The 20,499-nt window shown below is 44.6% G+C and overlaps 1 protein-coding gene across 1 annotated transcript in view; it reads right to left on the reverse strand.

Moving 5' to 3' along the window:
* Positions 1–20,499, reverse strand: part of RTEL1 (regulator of telomere elongation helicase 1) — a 157,945-nt gene that overhangs the window by 64,428 nt on the left and 73,018 nt on the right. The window contains exons 18-20 of the mRNA XM_081949693.1: positions 8,146–8,259; positions 5,426–5,466; positions 2,884–2,969 (exon numbers count right to left, since the gene is read on the reverse strand). Coding sequence (XP_081805819.1) covers positions 2,884–2,969; positions 5,426–5,466; positions 8,146–8,259 — 241 coding nt within the window. The remainder of the gene's footprint in view (positions 1–2,883; positions 2,970–5,425; positions 5,467–8,145; positions 8,260–20,499) is intronic.

Here is a 20,499-nt window from a genome sequence, read left to right on the forward strand (position 1 = left end):
ATTCTTCATATATTTTAGCTTCCAGCCCCCTAATCATCTTAGTTGCTCTTCTTTACGCTCTTTCCAAAGTCTTCACCGGTTATGTCTGACCAAAACTGGTGTGGTCTTACTAAAGCTTTATAAAGAGGTACTAATACTAAGAACGGTTGTAGGAACTGGGTATGTCTAGCTTAAGAGAAAGAAGGACTAGGGGAGACATGATAGCAGTCTTCCAATATCTCAGAGGTTGCCCCAAAGAAGAGGGAGTCAAGCTATTCTCCAAGGCACCTGAGGACAGAACAAGAAGCAATGGGTGGAAACTAATCCAGGAGAGAAATTTCCTGACAGTGAGAATAATTAATCAGTGCTATTGTGTTGTATTGTACATCTGCAAGAAAACCACCAACCCCACAACATACATGTAGCTGGCAGAACAAGAAGCAATGGGTGGAAACTCATCAAGGAGAGAAGCAACTTAGAACTAAGGAGAAACTTCCTGACAGTGAGAACAATTAACCAGTGGAACAGAAATTGCCTCCAGAAGTTGTGAATGCCCCAACACTGGAAGTCTTTAAGAAGATGTTGGATAGCCATTTGTCTGAAACGGTATAGGGCTTCCTGCCTAGGCAGGGGGTTGGACTAGAAGACCTCCAAGGTCCCTTCCAACTCTGCTATTGTATTGTATTGTATCCCTTCAATAATTCTTCATATATTTTAGCTTCCAGCCCCCTAATCATCTTAGTTGCTCTTCTTTACGCTCTTTCCAAAGTCTTCACCGGTTATGTCTGACCAAAACTGGTGTGGTCTTACTAAAGCTTTATAAAGAGGTACTAATACTAAGAACGGTTGTAGGAACTGGGTATGTCTAGCTTAAGAGAAAGAAGGACTAGGGGAGACATGATAGCAGTCTTCCAATATCTCAGAGGTTGCCACAAAGAAGAGGGAGTCAAACTATTCTCCAAGGCACCTGAGGACAGAACAAGAAGCAATGGGTGGAAACTAATCCAGGAGAGAAATTTCCTGACAGTGAGAATAATTAATCAGTGCTATTGTGTTGTATTGTACATCTGCAAGAAAACCACCAACCCCACAACATACATGTAGCTGGCAGAACAAGAAGCAATGGGTGGAAACTCATCAAGGAGAGAAGCAACTTAGAACTAAGGAGAAACTTCCTGACAGTGAGAACAATTAATCAGTGGAACAGAAGTTGCCGCCAGAAGTTGTGAATGCCCCAACACTGGAAGTCTTTAAGAAGATGTTGGATAGCCATTTGTCTGAAACGGTATAGGGCTTCCTGCCTAGGCAGGGGGTTGGACTAGAAGACCTCCAAGGTCCCTTCCAACTCTGCTATTGTATTGTATTGTATCCCTTCAATAATTCTTCATATATTTTAGCTTCCAGCCCCCTAATCATCTTAGTTGCTCTTCTTTACACTCTTTCCAATGTCTTCACCGGTTATGTCTGACCAAAACTGGTGTGGTCTTACTACAGCTTTATAAAGAGGTACTAATACTTCACGTGATCTTGAATCTGACCGATTGTATCCCAGAGTTGTGAAGCAGCTGGCAGGTGTCATCTCAGAACCCTTGTGTCATAGTTTTAAAAAATCTTGGAGCACCGGGGAACTACCAGAGGATTGGAAAAAAAGCTGATGTGGTTCCCATCTTCAAAAAAAAAAAAAAAAAAAGGAAAAAAATAAACCCAGGAAACTTACAGGCCAATCAGTCTAACATCAATACCTGGGAAGATACTGGAAAAGAGAATCAAAACACAAGATTTTCGAAGGTCTAAAAACAAATAAAAGTTATAACTACCAGCCAGCACGGGTTTGTTAAAAACAAATCATGCCAAACCATTCTTATTTCATTTGTTGACAAAATGAGAAAAATTAGCGAAATGCTGCCGGACATAGTATATTTTTAGACTTCAGCAAGGCATTTGACGAAGTAGACAACTTGCTTCTTGGTAGCTAAAAAAAAAGTGGGACGAACAGCATCGCCACCAGATGGATTTGTAACTGATAAATCGTACTCAACAAGTAGTACTACATCTAGGTGGAAGGAAGGAAGCAGTTGGGTGCCACAAGGTTCCGTCTTAGGCCCAGTACTCCTCAATATCTTCATAAATGACTTAGATGAAGGAATAGAAGGGGGAATTCATCAGATTTGCAGATGACATAAACTGGCAGGAATAGCCAACACCCCAGAAGACAAGCTCAGGATCCAAAAAGATCTTGACGGACTTGAACAATGGGCCCTATCCAACAAAATGAAATTTAATGGGGAGAAAAGCAAGGTTTTACACTTGGGCAGGAAAAACCAGAGGTACAAGGATAGATTGGGTAAAGCCTGGCTCAAAAATAGTAGCTGTGAGAGGGATCTTGGGAGTCCTGGTGCATGATCGCTTAAACATGAGTCAGCAATGCGCTGCAGCAGCCAAAAAAGCTAATACAATCCTAGGTTGCATTAACAGAGGGATAGAACCTGGTGATTTATATTCATGAAGATCAGACAGGCGTTCTGCTACTATTTTCTTGCTTATTTTTAATTTTTAATTTCTAGTCTGCCTTTCACAATTATGTTTTCTTTCTAAACCTTACTTTTCTCCACATTGAGTTTCATTTTGTTGGATGGGGTCTGGTGAACAGGTCTGTCAAGATCCGTAGATCTTGAGCCGATCATCTGGGGTGTTGGTTATTCCTGCCAACTTCGTGTCCTCTACAAATTTGACGAGTGACCCTTCTATTCGCTCATCTCAATCGTTTGTGACTTCAACCCCCGGAATTCCCCAGCCAGGTTGTTCAAGTTGAAATCCACAAGCCTTAAAGTGCCCAAATTTGGTGGAAACACCCTCCCCCCCCCCACTCTAAAGGCTAACCTGTTCCCCAAAGCCAAAACCTACTCTCCAATATTCCAGGCTTCTGTCCATGACCGAATATGAAGGAAAAAACACCAGGAGCCCATTTGGTATTATTCGGACAAGATTAACTGCAATAAAAGACAGAGTGAGTTAAAGCAACTTTATCTGACTTCAGTACTGAGATAACGCTTGCTTTTTAAAACACCTTTGGACATTCCTCTGCTGATCTACTGGCAGTCCTTGACTTACGACCACAATAGGGACCAGAATTTATGTTGCTAAGCAAGGCAGCTGTTAAGTGAATTGCACCCCCCCACTTTATGATATTTGGGGGCCACTGATATTAAGCAAACCACTGCAATTAAGAGCATCATGCATTCATTAAGCCAGTGTTTCTCAACCTTGGTGACTTTAAGTCCTGTGAACCTCAACTCCCAGAGTGGAAGTCCACAGGACTTAAAGTCGCCAAGGTTGAGAAACACTGCATTAGGCAAATCCGGTTTCTCCCACTGACTTTGCTCGTCAGACGCCGGCTGGGAAGGTCCCAAATGACGATCATGTGACTCAGGACGTTGCAACCGTCATAAATACCAAGTGTCTACATTTTGCTCACATGAGGGTGGGATGCTGCAATGGTTGTGAGTACAGACACTGGGTGCAAGTCACTGTTTTCAGCACCATAGTAACTTCAGTCTCTAAACTAATGGCTGTACGTCAAGGGCTACGTATATTTCGCTACAGCCCTGTTCTCAGCAAAGCAAAGTCTCAGTCTCTCAGCCCTCTTCCTATCCCTAAAATTTTGGGGTGCAAGAATAAATACATCGACACAGCGAAGGAGCAGCCCGCATGCTGCCCTCCCGAGCTCCATTTTCGCTGGCAGAGGGTTGCAGGAAGCCGTTACAACCGAAAACAGAGCTTGTTTTCACTGGCAGAATGCTCAGACCGCCACAGGTACCCCTGACATAAATGACGGTGAGCTGGCCATCCCAGAACCCAAACACAACCCTGATGTGGCCCTCAATGAAATCGACTTTGACACCCCTGCTGTAGGGGATCTCTAGATTAAATGACAGCCTAAGGTCACTTCCAACTCTATGATTCCCACTGAATCTGAGAAGTGATTCCCTTCGACGTTAAGAAAATGGCTATTTCTGTACCGCTGACATGAGACTCCGAGAATAAGACACTGAAAATGTGTCCCAACTGAAATCTGAAGGGATGCTCAGGTGCTTGACTGATTTAGGTCTTGGCCTCAAAAAGGTTAACTTAGGGATGGTTGTGTGTACACAAGCCCACAGTGTACACACAGATACATATATACACGTACTGTGTGTTTGCGTGCTTGCACAAATTATTTTTCACACTTTCAAACCGGCCAACTCTCTCAAGAGACACACTCCGGGCAGTGTGATAAAATGTTAAAATATAAAAACAGTATATGTAAAAATTTAAAGCTTTAGAACTAAGCAAGGATTCTGAATGGGGGCCTGCCTCACCTCCACAGGGCAGAGGCAATGGCAGAGAAGGCTCTCTTCCTAGATCCTGCCACTTAAAGAGTTCTGACAGGATTCACCACACCCAAGATCCCTGGTGGCACAGTGGTTAGAATGCAGTATTGCAGGCTAACTCAATTTTCATCTACCAGGAGTTCGATCCTGACCAGCTCAAGGTGGACTCAGCCTTCCATTCTTCCAAAGTTGGCAAAATGAGGACCCAGATTGTTGGGGGTAAGAGGCTGACTGTGTAAACCGCTTAGAGAGGGCTGTAAATCTCTGTGAAGCGGTATATAAGTCTAAGTGCTATTGCTCCCTCTGCCCGCCAGTCTGCCCTCCTGGCAGACTGTCTGTCTGTCTGTCTGTCTATCTACGTACCTACCTATCATCTTCCATCTACCTACCTACCTACCTATCCTTCTTTCCGTCCATCCATTTATCATCTGTCTGTCTGTCTGTCTATCTATCATCTACAGTGTCTATCTATCTATCTATCTATCTATCTATCTATCTATCTATCTATCATCTATCTATCTATCTATCTATCTATCTATCTACCTATCTATCTATCATCTATCTATCATCTATCTATCTATCTATCTATCTATCTATCTATCTATCTATCTATCTATCTATCTATCTATCTATCTACCTACCTACCTACCTACCTACCTACCTACCTACCTACCTACCTGATAATGCAGTATTGCAGGCTACCTCTGCCCACTGTAGAGGGCTGTGAAGAACTAGAAAGCAGTATATAAGTCTAAGTATATAAGTCTAAATCCCTTCCCTGCCTGACTGGGTGGAGACAGGCCAGCGTAATGGGATGAAGACACAAACACACACACACACCTGAATTATACAGTATAAGGTGAAATTGTAACGTCCCCTTGAGTACTTTGGACTGACAGCTGCTTACCAAGAGTGGCTCCAGAAACAGATTTTAGAGCCCACCAGCTTTGAAAGAATCACCAATGTCAGGGTTCTGGCTTATCTCCTCCTTCAACCCTCACTTATTCTGCTATGTACCCTATCAACTGCACTGGAGAATTCAGTCCTGACCTGCACCCAGATTCTTTCTGCTTTACCTACGGTTTTCCCAATGGCGGACAGGCATTCTTCCGTAAATCTGTAAACGAAGAGAGAAGAAATCCCATCAGCATGCAGCGTCTAGGTGTTAGGAAAGTGGTCATACTGCTCTATTGTCACAATAATTTGCGGGAAAAATAAATGAATCTCTTTTCCATGCTCAGTTCGTGGTGCTAAAATTGCTTTCCATGCCTCTCCAAGCTGTGTGGAATTGTTCTTCAGCAACAAAACTATCTGTTTGTGGGCTCCGGCACAGCCTAGCTGACTGCCATCTTTCCACCTGTTACTCTAAAATTCCTATCAGGTACAGGTCATCCTTGACTTACGACCACAATTGAACCCAAAGTGTTGGTTAACTGAGTCTTGCCCCGTCTTATGACTTTTCTTCTCACACATGTTAAGTGAATTATCACAGCTGATAAGTTAATAAGACGGTTAAGACGGCTTCCCCGGTGACTCGTGCTTGTCGGAAGGTCGCAAAACCTGATCACATGACCCTGGGACACTGCAACGGTCATAAATACGATCACATGACCATGAGGAAGCTGCAAGGGTCCTAAGTGTGAGAAACACTCATAAGTTGCTTTTTTTCAGTGCTGTTGTAACTTTCAACGGTCACTAAATGAACTGTTTTAAGTCGAGGACTGTGTGTGTGTGTGTGTGTGTGTGTGTGTGTGTGTGTGTGTGTATGTATACCGTATTTTTCAAAGTATAAGATGCACCAAGGTTTTGAAGAGGCAAATTTAAAAAAAAAAGTTTTTGCACTCTGCAGACCTCCCAAAAATGGCCGTTTTTTGCGAAAATGGGCCCGTTTTTTGTCAAAAAAAGGGTATGCATAGCCTTTAGGAGGGTTCCAGAGTGCTCCTGGGGACTCGGAGTCAGAAGCAAGCAAAAAACGACCCATTTTTTGCTCATGTTTGCCCTCCCCAGCCCCCAGGAGCACCCTGGAAGCCTCCTAAAGGCTCTGCACGGCCATTTTTGCAAAGGGGGTGGGGTTTCAGGAGGTGAAAAATGCTGTATTCAATATATAAGACACACCCAGATTTTCACCCTCTTTTTTGAAGGGAAAAAGGTATGTCTTATACTCCCAAAAATACGGTGTGTGTGTGTGTATAATCTAATGACAAGCGAGGAGGGCAAGGGCAGCAAGGGGGGAATCTGTGATTAGTCAATCACCTCCATTATGATGATCCCCCCCAATAGGCTCCTAACCCAACTGGCAGAACCAGGTCCTTAGGCCCTTAGGAAAAGACAGCAGGGTTGGGTCTAATCTCACATGCGTGGAGATGTTCCAGAGGGAAGAAGCAACAGCAGAAAGACTCTTCTCCTGGATCTCCCCCACCCCAGCTAGAATAATGAGGCTGCTGGGACTGGCAGCATGCCTCCTCCGCCGGCACAAATGGTACAGGCCAGTCCCAGTGTGGTGAGACGGTCCCTCAAGTAACCTGGACCCAGGAAGGGCTTTAAAGGTGACCACCGACACCTTGAAGCAGAGGAGCAGTGGCCTTAGTGCAGTGGTGGGTTCCTGCTGGATCGCACCAGATCGCGCGCTCCCTTTCGGCGCTAAACCCGGAAGTACGGTCTTGCCCCGCCCCTGGCGACGCGACGACGCTTGCCTGCGCTCCACCAGCTCGGCTGGGAACGGAGACGTTTCTCTGCTCAGCAATGTCTTCAGTGGAGTGGTGGCAGCCTGGCAGGCTGAGCCTGCGTCCCTTTCAGGCGCTCCGCTCCGCTGAGGAAACGTCTCCGTTCCCAGCCGAGCTGGTGGAGCGCAGGCAAGCGTCGTCCCGTCGCCAGGGGCGGGGCAAGACCGTACTTCCGGGTTTAGCACGGAAAGGGAGCGCGCGATCCGGTGCGATCTGGCAGGAACCCACCACTGCCTTAGTGGTATTTGTTGGCCGAGCTCTGATCCAAAGGCTGTGAACCGTGACAGCGAGCAAAATGAAGTGAAAGGCACAGCAGGATTTGCCCTTCAGCAGAACCCGGAGAATTGTGCAAATGCACAATCACAAGTTCACCAGCATCGCTTCCCCTAATGCTTCGTCAGGCATCCTCTCTCCTACGATGCTTTCTGGGGCCAAATTCCCTGAAACAAGTTAAGATTCCCGTAACAGTTTATCTCCCCACATAGGAAATCTTCCATTGTCTGCTTTCTGAGGAAAGAGGAACGCTGTGCGAGAATGATAAATAGAGATATGACAAATGGGAGGATGCCAATGGCATTATCCAAGAAGAATGACAAATTTGCCATAGTGACCTTTCAACTTAGCAATCCCCCTAAGGCAGGGGTGTCCAAACTTGGGAACTTTAAGACTTGTGGACTTCAACTCCCAGAATTCACAAACCAGCAGTGGTAATTCCAGTGGTAATCGGCACACTGGGTGCTATTCCAAAAGCACTGGAATTACATTTAAAACAGTTAAAACTTGACAAAATCACCATCAGTCAAATGCAAAAAGCTGCACTGCTTGGATCTGCACGTATATTACGAAAATACGTTACGACGTCCTAGGCCCCTGGGTGGGGCCCGACTAGTAATCAATGCCAAATCCGGCGAATCAACTGGCCGCTGTGATACAATCGTATAATAATAATAATAATAATAATAATAATAATAATAATAATAATAATAATAATAATAATAATAATAATAATAATAATAATAATAATAATAACAACAACAACAATGGGGGATACCAAACAGGAAATAATTCCTTACCTTTTCTCGTAAGTGGAGGACAGCAAACCTCCATCCGGTCCTCTGGGGATGATTCCTACACAAATTTGATGCTTATCAATAACGTGTGGGTTTTCCAAATGAACTGGGAACGGTCTAAAGAAAAGGAGAGAGTCAACACAATGTAATCAGCCTATTATGTAGATGGCCTTCATGGCTTAATATTTTGCCTGCCTAATTCCTGAAACCAGGCAGAATGAGCAGGCAGCCACCTGTGGGTACTTTAGGGTTAAGTGTAGCAATCTTCAGCAACATTACTGGTAGTCCTACAAGCATTCGTTTAGTGACCGAAGTTACAACGGCACTGAAATAAGTGACCATTTTTCACAATTACGGTCGTTGCAGCAACCACCCCCCACAGTCATGTGATCGAATTTCGGATGCTTGGCAACTGGCATGTATTCATGACGGTTGTGGGGTCCCAGAGGTCTTTTGTGACTTTCTGACAAGCCCAGTCAATGGGGAAGCAGGATTCACTTAACAACCGTGTTATTAGCTTAGAATAAGAATAACAGAGTTGGAAGGGACTTGGAGTCCAACCCCCTGCTGAGGTAGGAAACCCTACACCACTTCAGACAAATGGCTATCCAACATCTTCTTAAAAACTTCCAGTGTTGCAGCATCCACAACTTCTGGAGGCAAGTTCTTCCACGGACTCATTGTTTAGCTTCACAGTTGTCAAGATTCATTTAACAACGGTGGCAAGAAAGGTCGTAAAACGGGGCTAAACTCACTTAGCTATCTCGCTTAGCTGGAGAAATTTTGGATTCAGTTGTGGTCCTAACTCAAGGACTACCTGTAGATTAGTCATTAAATTCATTCCTACAATCTCCTCTATTGTGCACCTTGTTTCCGGAGAGGAAGGAGAGTCGACAATTTTCACAAGGAGAAAAGACAATTCTCTTCTCTAAGTCTAAAGGAAGTTGCTTAATCACATAATTCACTCGCACTGATGGTAATCTTACGTAAATGCTCATCCTGTATAAAATAAGCCCAGATACTGTACCTACCAACCTTCTACTCTTATTATCCAGAGTAATAAAAATAAAGCAGGAGGGGGGAAAAACATTTCCCACGTATAACATGCAGATGATTGGCCGGGATAGCACACAGTGGCTTGAAATGGACATTAATTTTCATAAAATAAAGAGGTGTAGAAACAAAGTTGAACTGAGATAAATCAAAAGCAAAACTTGCATTCAGACTTAGATGCAAAACATCTGTTGAGATTTGTATAAATTCATCACAGCCTTCATATCAGAGCAACTTAAAAGTTCACATTTTGCATGATTAAATGAGCAGTTAACTTGCGGTAAGACGGGCAGCGTTTAAACTTTATTAATGAATGAACAAAATGTAGAAAGAAGGCAAATAGACAGGCGGTCCTCGACTTGCGACGGTTTGTTTAGTGACTGTCCAAAGTTACAACAGCACAGAAAAAAGTGACTTCTGTTTTTTTCACACTTAAAACCACTGCAGCATCCTTTTGGTTATGTGGTCAGAATCCAGATGCTTAGCAACTGGTTCATATTTATGACGGAGCTCCCCGTTATGCAAGTCACGTGATTCGCTTCTGTGACCTTCTGACAAGCAAAAGTCCATGGGGAAGCCACTTTCAGCCAACAACTGGGTTACTAACTTAACAGCTGCAGTGATTCCCATAACAATTGTCAGCAAGCAAGGTCATAAAATAGGGCAAAACTCACTTAACAAATGTTTCACTTAGCACAAGGGTTCCCAATCCCCGGTGCATGAGACTCTTACACACACACTTCACAGCCTGTTCCTGTTGCTCCCCTCTGGGAGGAGGTTTCGAAGTATTTCTAACAGAACTACCCAATTTGTTCCTTGGGCCATCCGTCTTGTAAACTTGCAAGCAGGGACGTGCGGTCAGGGGAGGCAGGGGAGGGTTAGGGTTAGGGTTAGGGTTAGCTCCGCCGGCTCACGCTCCGAGGTCCCCTTCATGTTGACTCAGGAAGGTGGGGAATGGGACTGTCAGGCCTGTAGTTATGTTCTTTTTAGGATCTTTGGCCTGCCACACTTTTTAATAATTCTCTATGCTGTTTCAATAGTGTAGTAGTTGGGAGGGGGGGAATAGAAAGGAGTAGGATTGTAGAATGGATTGTTGACATTCTTTTGTAGAAGCCAAGGTCATCTTTTGTCTCCGCACATCGACACCTGGCCGGAAGAAGATGGGTGTACATGCCAGCGTGGAAGATGATGATTGGAACATGTGATGGATTTGTGGGTGTGGGGAGAGATCATGAACTTTCAACTAGGTGAACTTACAGGATGTAATTCAGAGTTGAAATTTCCATAGCCGTGCTAAATTGCCTGCGGAATAAATTGGACCTTAAAGGATGTTTTGCCTTGGACAATGATTTATTTCTGCATGGTATTTAGAACCCTAACATTATTTCAACTCTCTACTTTAAAAATATTTCACTAGCTCCCTCCCCCTATCAAGGGGGAAGGGCTGGTGATGGAAGATCTGGTGATGAGGTTTCGGCATTCCCAACGCTGACCGGGACAGCGTAAATATCAGCGAAGAATTAATGAGAAGCTTTTGGTGATAAGAAGCTGAGTGCGGAACTTCAAAGGCAATGGAATGCTGCTTCCAGTTTAATTGCATCTGGAGGAATGCAGGAGGAGACGCGACAAGACGAAGGAAATCTCAGACGGACTTCTTCAGCAAAATTGTGAGTGCATGCTCCCCCTCCTTCCCCCCAGCTTGGAAACAAGGCTTGGAAAAAAAAAACCCCTAGAACAGAGGTTTGGGCTCCTTCCAGACGGCAATAAATGAAATGGCTTGTGGCCCTGCAATTAGCTGGGAGAAAGATTCCCTTTCAAAATGGGAATTTCAAAGGAGGCAGGAAGAAGGAATTTTTCCAGCATCTGTCACTTGCAAGCCACCACAAATGGGGCTGCAACCAGTAAATGAAGCAAATTGGGCAGTAAATTGGGCTTTCCTCCCAGGACTTGGATGGAAGAGATGCTACTTACCAACTCCTTTGCCATCAGCATGGGGAAATGCTCCAAGCCATCAGAGGGCACCTACTTGGCCCATAACTCATCCAAGCCAGCAAAGGGCACCTACTTGGCCCATAACTCCTCCAAGCCAGCAGGAGGGTCCTTGGCACGTAAAACCCCTTAGCCAGCCATCATTGGTTGAGCTGCAACCTGTGAAGCAGGCAACCCCGGGATGGGTCTTAACCCCAGGTCATGGATGGGAGGGATGCCAGCAGGCACCTGCCCTCCCTCAGCAGATGGCACCATGGCAGAAAGCTGGGCAGTGGCCAACCGAGGGATTGACCTCCCCACCGGTTCCAGTCTCCCCTGCAAGGCCCAATAAGGTTCTTACCAGACCTTCCTACAGAGAAGAAATCTCCATGGAAGAAGGGATTACCAAAGCCAGGCCTGCAAGATGGGAAGCGGAACAAGGTGCATCTGCAATGCCCCAAAAGGTTCTTACTCCTCCTTCCTACAGAGAAGCAATCTCCACCATGGAAGAAGGGTTTACCAAGGGGCCAGCTGCAAGTTGGAGAGCAAGGCAGTGTGATGAAACGGTTCCTGAGTTTAGAGATGTAACTAGGTTCCATTCCTCGTGGGGGCCAATTAAATGCCACCATTGTTGTCAACTTGGCCACAGAGCGTCAGAGTGCTTGGCTCCAGCCCCAATGCCACAAACGTGTGCACCAACCACCACGGCGGTAAAGAGAGGGTCCCAGATGCCACCGCAGAAGAGTCATCTGGGCCAACAACCTCTGGAAGAGGATCCCCAACTTAAGGTGAGGAAGTGTCCTACCAAGGGGGAGGCCTCGGAAGAGGAAAAGGGCAGGCATTCTCCGGAGGAGGATCCCCAACTTAAGGTGACAAAGAGTCCAACTAAGGGGGAGGCCTCGGAGGGGGAAAAGCCTAAACGACCTCTGGAAGAGGATCCCCAACTTATGGTGACGAAGAGTCCTACCAAGGGGGAGGCCTCGGAGGAGGGAATTGCCGAAGAACAAATGTGTGTACCAGTCGCCATGGTGGTAAAGAGAGGGCCCCAGATGCCAGCACAGAAAAGTCATCTGGGCCAACAGCCTCTGGAAGAGGATCTCCAACTTAAAGTGACAAAGTGTCCTACCAAGGGGGAGGCCTCGGAAGAGGAAAAGGGCAAACAATCTCCGGAGGAGGATCCCCAACTGAAGGTGACAAAGAGTTCAACTAAGGGGGAGGCCTTGGAGGGGGAAATGCCCAACCGACCTCTGGAAGAGGACCCCCACCTTCAGGTGACGAAGAGTCCTACCAAGGGGGAGGCCTCGGAGGAGGAACAAGGCCAGCCGTGGATGATTGAATCCAAGAGCCCAGAACCTACAGCACCTGCAGCAGAGAGCCCTAAACGGCCATGGGAAGAGGTCGCAATGGACTTCATCATGGAACTCCCAGACAGCAGTGGGCATAAAGTAGTTTGGACTGTTATTGATTTGTTTTCTAAGCAGGCAGACTTCATTGCTTGCTCAGGATTGCCATCTGCAAACGAATTAGCGAAAATGTTTGTGAAAGACATTTATCGCCTGCATGGAGTACCCAAGAGGATCATTTCAGACCGCGGAGTCCAGTTCACAGCCAAGTTCTGGAGAGAGGTCCTGAGATCCATTGGGTCCACCCAAGAATTGAGCTCAGAGGTTCATCCCAGCATGAACGGCGCAGCAGAGGGAGCCAATGCGGTGGTGGAACAATACATCCGGTGTTTTGTGGACTATCAGCGAGACAACTGGTCGGACTTGCTACCCTTCGCCGAAGTGGCGTACAACGATGCGGTCCACAGCAGCAGAGGATTAGCGGGTTTCCAGATTACCAGTGGCATGGAAGTTGTTGCCATGCCTGAGTTGCCTAGAGAACCTCCTTCTTTCATGTCTTTGAGTGAATGGATGGACATGCTAAAGAAAGGATGGGAGAATACGAAGAAGGCTCTAGCAGTTGCGGCAGAAGCCTACCAGAAGCAAGATGATCAACATCGCTCGCTCCTAAACCCCTACCGTGTGGGGGACAATGTTTTTGTATCTACCAAATACATAAGATTAGAAATGCTTAGCAAGGAATTGGGTCCAAAATTTCTAGGTCCATTCCCAATAGTGAAGATAGTTAACTCAGTTACAGTTCAACTCAGTCTACCCAGAAGTCTAGGGGAAATTGACCCAGAATTTCATTGTAGCTTGTTGAAACCAGTAATTGGGTCTAACAGAAGAGCATCCACCCAAGCTCAATCTCCTCCTTTAGTGATGGAAGGGGAAACACAATCTGAGGTGGAAAAAATTGTAGATTTCAGGCTGAATAGGGGTTGCTTACAGTACTTAGTGCATTGGAAGGGTTACCCTTGGTCTGAAGCTAATTGGGTAAACAGTGGGAACCTGAAAGTGGAGAAGTTAGTAAAGCAATTCAATGGGAAGTTTCCCGAGAAGTCAAGGGGTTCCCCTGGGTGGAGAAGAGGTGGTTAATTTTGTTATGTTAACTTTTATGTTATTCTCTTTGCAGGAAACGTTTTTCTTTTGAGGAGAGGCCGCCTGTCAGGCCTGTAGTTATGTTCTTTTTAGGATCTTTGGCCTGCCACACTTTTTAATAATTCTCTATGCTGTTTCAATAGTGTAGTAGTTGGGAGGGGGGGAATAGAAAGGAGTAGGATTGTAGAATGGATTGTTGACATTCTTTTGTAGAAGCCAAGGTCATCTTTTGTCTCAGTACCTTGACACCTGGCCGGAAGAAGATGGGTGTACATGCCAGCGTGGAAGATGATGATTGGAACATGTGATGGATTTGTGGGTGTGGGGAGAGATCATGAACTTTCAACTAGGTGAACTTACAGGATGTAATTCAGAGTTGAAATTTCCATAGCCGTGCTAAATTGCCTGTGGAATAAATTGGACCTTAAAGGATGTTTTGCCTTGGACAATGATTTATTTCTGCATGGTATTTAGAACCCTAACAGGGACCATGTGTGTAGGAGGTTGAGGCTGCACACATGGTCCCATTCCCCGCCTTCCTGATGATGTCACAAGCCTCACCAGCCATAAACCTCACCGCACGTCACTGCTTGCAAGATTTGTTTTTCTCGCCATGTACATCTATACACCCAAACTAGACTGTTTTTAGAATCCTTTATTGGCCAAGTGTGATTGGACGCACAAGGAGTTTGTTTTCGGTGCATTAAGCTCTCAGGGTACATAAAAGAAAAGATACATCCATCAAGAATCATAAGATACAACACTTAGTGATAGCCATAGGATACTAAGCACGCAATCAAGTCATATTAGGAAACTAAACAAAACAATATAAATCGTAAAGATACAAGCAACAAGGCTATAGTCATAAGAAGATAGGTCAGTGATGGCAAAGCTATGGCACGCGTGCCAGAGGTGGCATGAAGAGCTCTCTGTGGGCACAAGCACCGTCGCCAACTGGTCTTCACGGGTGCCAGAGAAAATGGCCTGAAAACAGCCAAAAAAACCACCCCACAACAGGCTGTTTTCTGGGCCGTTTCAGGTTGTTTTTGGGCCATTTTTCTGGCCGGTTTTTGGGCTGTTTTTTGAGGCATTTATAATCCTCAAAAACAACCCAAAATGGCCTGAAAAATGACCCAAACCCAGGCCGTTTGTTGGGCCCTTTTCAGGCTGTTGGCCCAAAAACAGTCAGAAAAATGACCCAAAAATGGCCCAAAATATGCCCAAAAACAGGCAGGTGCATGCTGGCCAGCTGGTCTTTGGGTTTTTGGTGTTCTGGCGTGCACACATGCATGCACGCACATTTGGGCACTCGGTGCTGAAAAGGTTCGCTATTACTGAGAGAGGAAGGATGAGAAGAATAATAGTAATACAGTCTTAGTAAATAAAATAGTTTGATAGTGTTGTGGGAATTAGACGTTTAGCAGAGTGATGGCATGCGGGGGGGGGGAACTGTCCTTGTGTTTAGTTGTTCTGGTGTGCAATGCTCTATAACAGGGGTGTCCAAACTTGGGAACTTTAAGACTTGTGGACTTCAACTCACAGAATTCCCCAGCCAGCTATGCTGGCTGGGGAATTCTGGGAGTTGAAATCCACAAGTCTTAAAGTTCCCAAGTTTGGACACCCCTGCTCTATAACGTCATTTGGAGGGCACAAGTTGAAACAATTTATAAGAGTTGTTTCTCCTTGTCATATAATATATGTGGTTATATGCATAATTTTGTCTTTATTTAGTCATGTTTATGTAGTGTACATCGGAGGTGGAGACCCTTCGAGAGCTGCATGCAGCGAAATTTCATTTTAATGTACGCCAATTAGTGTACGTTCAAAATGACAATAAAGTTATTCTATTCTAAGCAGACCAGCACTAGGTCGTGGCATGCCGGAAACCAGGCGGGGTAAACGAGCCCCATCCGCGGGATGCAGGCAACGTGCAAAAACCACGCCCCCTCTGTTCCGTGGGAAAAATCGCTCTTCATGGAACCAGTCCCTCATGGCCAAAGGTTTGGGGGTGGCTGACTTAGCAACGTCAATTTAGCAGCTCAATCCTGATCATAAGTCAACTTGTACGTGTCCCAGGATAATGTCGCAGGATCCAATCTGGGTCTGTCACCGGGACGAGAGTTTCACTCTTCTCGGCTTTCAAACTCGTGCTGGAGGCCATCCTCAGAGAACTTCTCTCTCACAGAGTGTGTGCTTTGGGCTATTGTGTGTGTGGTATTTATATGGTGCCTTTTTCGATGTTGATTGGGGTGTGTTGATGGTTGGCTTTTAAGTCATTAGCTGTCGTTTCCTTGTGCTGCCCAGCCTCGGCCTGATTAGACAAGCTGGTGGTAAATCAGCACTCCGTAGTGCCACGGTGGTTAGAATGCAGTACTGCAGGCTACTTCTGCTGCCTGAAATTTGGCAGTTCAATTCTGACCGGCTCAAGGTTGACTCAGCCTTCCGTCCTTCCGAGGTTGGTAAAATGAGGACCTAGATTGTTGGGGGCAAGAGGCTGACTCTGTAAACTGTTTAGAGAGGGCTGTAAAGCGGTGTATAAGTCTAAGTGTTATTACTATTGCCCTCCCTCCCTTCCTTCCTAGTGATTAGAATGCAGTATGGCAGGCTAACTCTGCCCACTGCGAGCAGTTCAATCCTGTCTGGCTCAAGGTTGATTCAACCTTCCGTCCTTACGAGGTGGGTCAAATGAGGACCCAGATTGTTGGAGGCAAGAGGCTGACTCTGTAAACCGCTTAGAGAGGGCTGCAAAGCACTGTGAAACGGAATATAAGTCTAAATACGATTGCTGCTGCTCCTGTTGACTGACGTAAGGGGCCTGTTTCCCAGGCTTCAATCACTTCCTGGGCTGTTTTTGTGCCTGCTCGTCTAACAATCTTAGTAGCTGCAAGATTGAACGTATACATATATGCAGGCACAAAAACAACCCGGGAAATAGGCCCCACCGGGACACAATGAAGGGCAGGGGAGCCTGGTGTGTTGGGGACCATGGGGTCGCGAAGGGTCAGGCAAGACTTAGCGACTGAACAATGACCACAACATATAACAGTCCCGTAACAGTGATCAAGTGTAAATGGATCTTTGAAAGAGATGGAGCAGTCTAGAAACATGAGACGCAAACAAACAAGAATAATCTCCCAGGATCCTTTTCTAATTGGATGTCCATTAATCCCAGTAAGTAAAGTTATCTTTCAAGTTGAGTGTTGATCTTTAAAATTCTTTCTATTGTGATCTGCATTTGAACCCAGACATTTCTGGCTTTTTTTTCAAGCCCACCAGGGACGATAAAACAGTCAAGCATTCCAATGACATTTCCGGGCACAACAAAACTAATGATTGGCGAGCCAAGTTTGAGTTGTATCAGTGTAAGTATAGAGATTAATTACGGTGGGCTGGCAGCAGGATTTCTTGACAATCGCAGAAGAAAACAAACGCATTGTTCAGTAACAGGAACCGGGGAGATGATGATATCCGTGGAAAATCCCCGAGTTTTTCCTCTTTCAGTATCACTGCTGTCAATATTATTTCAACCCTGGGGCAAAGGTTGCTTCCAACTTTTCTTTTAGAGAGATAATTTGGGAGTCTGGAGGCTGGTTTGCAACAGCTTGCCCTGGAGGACCAGGAATATGAGGGAATAAATGGGGAACTCATCACATTTGCTGATGACACCAAGCTGGCAGGAATAGCCAACACTCCAGAAGACAGGCTTAAGATACAGAAGGATCTTGACAAACGTGAACATTGGGCACTATCTAATAAAATGAAATTCAATGGTGAAAAGAGTAAGGTTCTACATTTAGGCAACAAAAACAGAATGCACAGGTACAGTATAGGTGATACTTTGCTCAATAGTAGTAACTTTGAAAGGGATCTTGGAGTCCTAGTGGGCAACCATTTAAATAGGAGCCAGCAGTGTGCAGAAGCTGCCAAAAAAGCCAACACAGTTCTAGGCTGCATCAACAGAGGGATAGAATCAAGATCACGTGAAGTGTTAATACCACTTTATAAGGCCTTGGTAAGGCCACACTTGGAATACGGCATTCAGTTTTGGTCGCCACAATGTCAAACATTTCCTGTAAGTCTTCACAAGGTTGGCACACACTGTTGCTGGTATGTTGGCCCATTCCTCCATGCAGATCTCCTCTAGAGCAGTGATGTTTTGGGGCTGTCGCTGGGCAACAAGGACTTTCAACTCCTTCCAAAGGTTTTCTATGGGGTTGAGATCTGAAGACTGGCTAGGCCACTCCAGGACCTTGAAATGCTTCTTACGAAGTCACTCCTTCGTTGCCCGGGTGGTATGTTTGGGATCATTGTCATGTTGAAAGACCCAGCCACGTTTCATCTTCAATGCCCTTGCTGATGGAAGGAGGTTTGCACTCAAAATCTCACGATACATGGCCCCATTCATTCTGTCTTGTACACGGATCAGTCGTCCTGGTCCCTTTGCAGAGAAACAGCCCCAAAGTATGATGTTGCCACCCCCATGCTTCACAGTAGGCATGGTGTTCTTTGGATGCAACTCAGCATTCTCTCTCCTCCAAACACGACGAGTTGTGTTTCTACTAAACAGTTCTATTTTGGTTTCATCTGACCATATGACATTCTCCCAGTCCTCTTCTGGATCATCCAAATGCTCTCTAGCAAACTTCAGACAGGCCTGGACATGTATTGGCTTAAGCAAGGGGACACGTCTGGCACTGCAGGATCTGAGTCCCTGGCGGCATAGTGTGTTACTGATGCTAGCCTTTGTTACGTTCGTCCCAGCTCTCTGCAGGTCATTCACTAGGTCCCCCCATGTGGTCCTGGGATTTTTGCTCACTGTTCTTGTGATCATTTTGACCTCATGGGGTGAGATCTTGTGTGGAGCCCCAGATCGAGGGAGATTATCAGTGGTTTTGTATGTCTTCCATTTTCTAATTATTGCTCCCACAGTTGGTTTCTTCACACCAAGCTGCTTGCCTATTGCAGATTCAGTCTTCCCAGCCTGGTGCAGGTCTACAATTTTGTTTCTGGTGTCCTTCGACAGCTCTTTGGTCTTCACCATAGTGGAGTTTGGAGTGTGACTGTTTGAGGTTGTGGACAGGTGTCTTTTATACTGATAACAAGTTCAAACAGGTGCCATTGATACAGGTAATGAGTGCAGGACAGAGGAGCCTCTTAAAGAAGAAGCTACAGGCCTGTGAGAGCCAGAAATCTTGCTTGTTTGTAGGTGACCAAATACTTATTTTCCACCATAATTTGCAAATAAATTCGTTCCAAATCAGCCAATGTGATTGATTGGGTTTTTTTTTTTACATTTTGTCTCTCATAGTTGAGGTCCACCTATGATGCCAATTACAGGCCTCTCTCATCTTTTAAAGTGGGAGAACCTGCACAATTGGTGGCTGACTAAATACTTTTTTGCCCCACTGTATATATCACATTCCGCTTCTATATTTACATACTTTTATACACAGTTCTATAGATATGTATATATATATTGTTTTTCGGCTTAATTATTTTTCTTGTTTTGCAGCCATTTATACCAATTGTTCCAAATTTCATAATATTCCGATTCTCCTTTATCCTTTAATTTCAGTGTTAATTTATCCATCTCTGCGCAGTTCAAAGTTTTTTTTATCACTAATTCGTCCGAGGGGGTATTATTTTGTTTCCAGCATTGGGCAAATGCTATTCTAGCTATAGTTAAAAGATGTGTTAATAAATATTTAATTTTCTTTGTAAATATTTCCCTTTGATTATTCCCAGCAGAAAGGTTTCGGGTTTGTATTTTATTTGTTCTCCTGTAATTTCTTGCACCCATTTCCAAATTTTTGTCCAATATTTTTCTGTTTCCGGGCAGGTCCACCATATATGATAAAAAGTCCCTTGTACTTTTTGCATTTCCAACAGGTCGGCTTCACATTTGGGTACATTTTGGCCAGTCTAGTTGGTGGTAGATGCCAACAATAGAACATTTTGTACATATTTTCTTTAAGTGTTGCTGATCTTGTTAATTTGTAATTTATGTTCCAAATTCTTTCCCAATCTGCTAGATCTATGTTATAACCGAAATTTTTGGCCCACGCTATCATACAACCTTTAACTTTTTCTTCTTCTAATGTTACTTCTAGTAAATATTTATACATTTTTGTTATGAATTTATTTTCGGGGCCAATTAAGATTTTATCTTTTTCTTGTAATTCTGTGTATATTCCATATTCTTTTATGTCTTTTTTGTATCTTGATTGTAGTTGGAGATATGTCCACCAATCTATATTTATATTATTCTCCTTTAGTTCTTGATTTGTTTTCAGATTCCCTTGACTGTCTAAAATTTCACTATATCCAACCATTGGAATCTCCCATTTTCAAGGGCTTCAGGAAGCTTGAAAAAAGTTTTCCTGGAAAATCTTTTAAGATCTGGGAATTAATGCTGGACAGCTTCCAAGACAGGAAATACCACATTAATTGGAATGGTTTAAACCTTAAATATACATGTCCCAAAGGTGCTTTTGCAAAGAGGCAACTGGAATTTGTTTTTCCTTGAAGACGTTTCACGTCTCATCCAAGAAACTTGGGATGAGAAGTTTCCTGGATGAGAAGAAGCAGAATGTTTTCGAGGAAAACTTAAAGAGAAAGTCCAGCTGCCTCCTGAAAAAAGCACCTTCTGGGAGAACCGTGAGCTGGATACCGAGAACCTTCACAGACACTTAAATATATTTGTTTTATTGTAGGCCGCCATCATGTGGGGAACCAGGACAGCAGCTGTTTTATTGAATGTTATTGACGGATGTAAAAATACCTTTGGCTTTTACTGTATGGCTTTTTAATTTTTTTATTTATTTATTTGTATCGTGCGTTTATTATCTTTTAC

This window comes from Natrix helvetica (genome assembly GCF_964273705.1).
Source record: "Natrix helvetica genome assembly, chromosome: 3".
NCBI classification, from domain to species: domain Eukaryota; kingdom Metazoa; phylum Chordata; class Lepidosauria; order Squamata; family Natricidae; genus Natrix; species Natrix helvetica.